Here is a 3,141-nt window from a genome sequence, read left to right as displayed (position 1 = left end):
CCCCCCCCCCCCCGGGGGCGGCAGCAGCCACGGGCGCTGCGCCGCAGGCTGCAGCGCGTCTGGGCAGAGGCCGCTGCGCGCGCGGCCAAGGGTTTTAGGGTTTAGGGTTTAGGGTTTAGGGTTTGGCGCACCGGCGAAAACCTTGTCCAAAACGTACAAGTCCACGGAATCCGAACAGTTTAAAGTAACACAAAATAATCCCAAAACTTTCGAAAGTTCTTTTACAGTTTCTGTTTTTCCAGAGCCCGCGGGCCCCGCCACGCTGCTGTTGAGGCACAGCTCCTTCAGGGCCGCTGCGCGCACAAACCCTTAAAAAGGGTTTAGGGCTTAGGCTTCGGAAGAAAGCGTGTGGACTTCGGGTTTCTCCCCAACGCACTCGTCGATGCGCGCCATCACTAATAGCGAGGGTTTAGGGTTTACAGCTTCTAGGGTTTAGGGTCTCTACGGCTTAGCATCTCTAGGGTTTGGGGTTCCTAGGGTTTAGGGTTTGCTGTGTCTAGGGTTTAGGGTTTCGCGTTAGAAAGCCTGCAGATCACTACTGAGCCTCAACACTCGAACTGCGTGACCCCTCGCGAGTCCAAACCCACGGCTTACCGCTTACGGCCCAGGGTTTAGGGTTTAGGGTTTAGGGTTTAGGGTTTAGGGTTTACTGGTGATGGTGAGCCAGCATCTATCGGTCAAAGGGGTTATTACTAGCCGCTGTGGGGCCCCCAAATATTCATAGCCATAATCGAAGGCAGCAGAGAGCTGCTGCAGCAGCAGCAGCTCTTTGTCGGGGTCCCAGTAGTGCCGCAGTTGCTTCTGCCAGTCAAACCTAAACAAAAACCCTAAACCCTAAACCCTAAACCTTAAACCCTCGGCGCGACGCTGAGGGGCCTGCTGCTGCTGGGTCTCCAAAGCTCCCGTCTCGGACAACGCCGCTAGGTCCACAGGAACCTCCAAACCCTAGACCCTAAAGCCTAGACCCTAGACCCTAAACCCTAAACCCTAAACCCTAAACCCTAGACCCTAGAAGCTGAGTTGCAGCTGCTTTGCTGGCTCCTCTTGCGGAAACACTAAACCCTCGCCCGCAAAGCCGGACCCTGGGCGAGTGGCGCTGGCGGCGGGCGCCGCGGCCACCCCAAGCCCCAAACCCCAAACCCTAAACCCTAAACCCTAAACCCTAAACCCTAAACCCTCGCGGACGCGTCGGGGTCTTCTGCGTTGAGGTGGAGAAGGGTTGCTGCTGCGTCTCTGTTGTGCAGCACTTGAATTGCCAAACCCGAAACAATTAATCTTTCTAAAGAAGACAAAGGAAGGCGAATGAGTTCAGTTAGCTGCTGCAGCAGCTGCTGCTGCTGCGAAACCACCAGCCCCAGCTGGCCCCCGCCGCCTGCGCCCAAACCCTAAACCCTAAACCCTAAACCCTAGCCACCCCCCACTCAAACCCAGACCCTAAACCGTAGCCCCCAGGCTGCGACGCACAAGCAGCGGATGCCGCTTTCTCCTGCTCCACGACGTGGAACGCCAACGGCTTAGGGTTTAGGGTTTAGGGTTTAGGGTTTAGGGTTTAGGGTTTACTTTGGAGGGCGTCTTCGACCTCGAGGGTCCAGAAGATTTGGTGGAGGCAGGAAGACACCTGTGCGGGGGTTTGGAAGATCCAGTCTTTGCTGAGCTGTCTGTACACCTCAGCGCGTTTGCTTTTAATTATTTTAAAAAGGGTTTTCTTCATTGTCATTTCCAAATCTTGCAACCACTTCTCCACTGGACCTCGCAGCTTGAACGCCTTGTAAAACGCCACCCGCTCCCCCTCGCCAGACACCATTCCTGCCCGCAAACCCCAAATTAGGGTTTACGGCTTAGGGTTTTGGGTTTAGGGTTTAGGGTTTAGGGTTTAGGGTTTAGGGTTTGGGCTGGAGGTTTGTGTCTGCGGCGCGTGGAGCGCTGCTGGTTCCCAGCATCCCGCGTGACTTCCTCACGGGCCGAGGCATAGGGTTAAGGGTTTAGGGTTTAGGGTTAGGGTTTGAGTACCGGCGACGTCGGGGTTTCTCAAATCGCCTTCTTGCCAAAGTCCGCGAAGGCCTCCAAAACACTTTTGAACAATTGTTTCGACAGCAGCAAACTGGCGGCTGCTGCTGGTGAGTTCGAGGAGTTCTCGATTGGAGAGAAAGTAGAGTCTCGGAAACGCCTCCCGCTTGCTCTGCGCAAACCCTAAACCCTAAACCCTAAACCCTAAACCCTAGGCCCCACGCCCGAGGCCCTTGGACCGCGCAGCGGCAAACGCGGCCGCGCGCTCTCACGCGCCTGGCTTCCCTCGAACGAGCTGCTGAGGGAGCAGCAGCCCCAAAACCCTTTTCTAGGGTTTAGGGTTTAGGGTTCGAGGGTACAGGGCCTGGAGTCTGGCGTTTCGGCTTCGCGGCTGAGGGTTTAGGGTTTAGGGTTTGTCACGCCAGGGTCACGGCTCGGCGCTTTGAGGAGGGCCTAGCGCCTGAAGCCGAGGGTTTAGGGTTTAGGGTTTAGGGTTTGCCTGGAGGTAGTCTTCGAGGCCGCGTTTGACCTCGTCGAGGGTTTGGTTGAGGGTTTTGAGGGTTTGGAGGCGGCCCTCTTTGGTGCATGCAGGGAGGCAGGAGTTGTTAGCAGCAAGCTCGCTGCAGAGGGTTTTCCACGCTGCAGCAGCAGCAGCAAACTTTGCTGCTTCCGGTGGCAGCTGTTTGCGGGTTTCTGGAGAAGCAAAAACAGCACTTAAAGACAAGCAGCTGCTCTGCAGCAGCAACCACTCATCTAGGGTTTCCTGCACCGTCTTCAGCGCCACCTGCAAACCCTCCACTTCTTCCCGAATGAACGCCCCGAAACGAGACCCTGAAACGCCGAAACAGGGTTTAGGGTTTAGGGTTTAGGGTTTAGGGTTTAGGGTTTAGGGTTCACGTTTGCGCCTCCGGCGCAAGGCGACGGGAGAGCGACACGCAAAAAGGCGAAGACCAGTTCGTCGCTATAAAAATCACCGCGGAGCTTCAGGGTTTAGGGTTAAGGGTTTAGGGTTTAGGGTTAGAGTTAGGGTTTGGGTTTAGGTGACAGCAGCACTGCAAAAGGTCCCTGCGTTTTGCCGAACCCGAAACCCCAAACCCTAAACCCTAAACCCCAACCCCTAAAACCCTGAACCCT

The 3,141-nt window shown here is 56.0% G+C and overlaps 1 protein-coding gene across 1 annotated transcript; it reads right to left on the bottom strand.

The window, feature by feature from the left end:
* Positions 1 to 650: 650 nt before the first annotated feature.
* ETH_00037935 (uncharacterized protein) lies at positions 651 to 1,804 on the bottom strand (the record flags this gene model as incomplete). Its single annotated transcript, XM_013379678.1, has 3 exons — positions 651 to 814; positions 1,186 to 1,372; positions 1,561 to 1,804. Coding segments are annotated over 3 exons (595 nt in total), but the record flags the coding sequence as incomplete, so codon positions are not given.
* Positions 1,805 to 3,141: the final 1,337 nt, after the last annotated feature.

This window comes from Eimeria tenella, genomic scaffold, assembly GCF_000499545.2.
Source record: "Eimeria tenella Houghton genomic scaffold, Eth_scaff3780, whole genome shotgun sequence".
NCBI lineage: Eukaryota > Apicomplexa > Conoidasida > Eucoccidiorida > Eimeriidae > Eimeria > Eimeria tenella.
The sequence above is the reverse complement of the archived record's forward strand: the minus strand, read 5'-3'. Positions and strand labels throughout refer to the sequence as shown.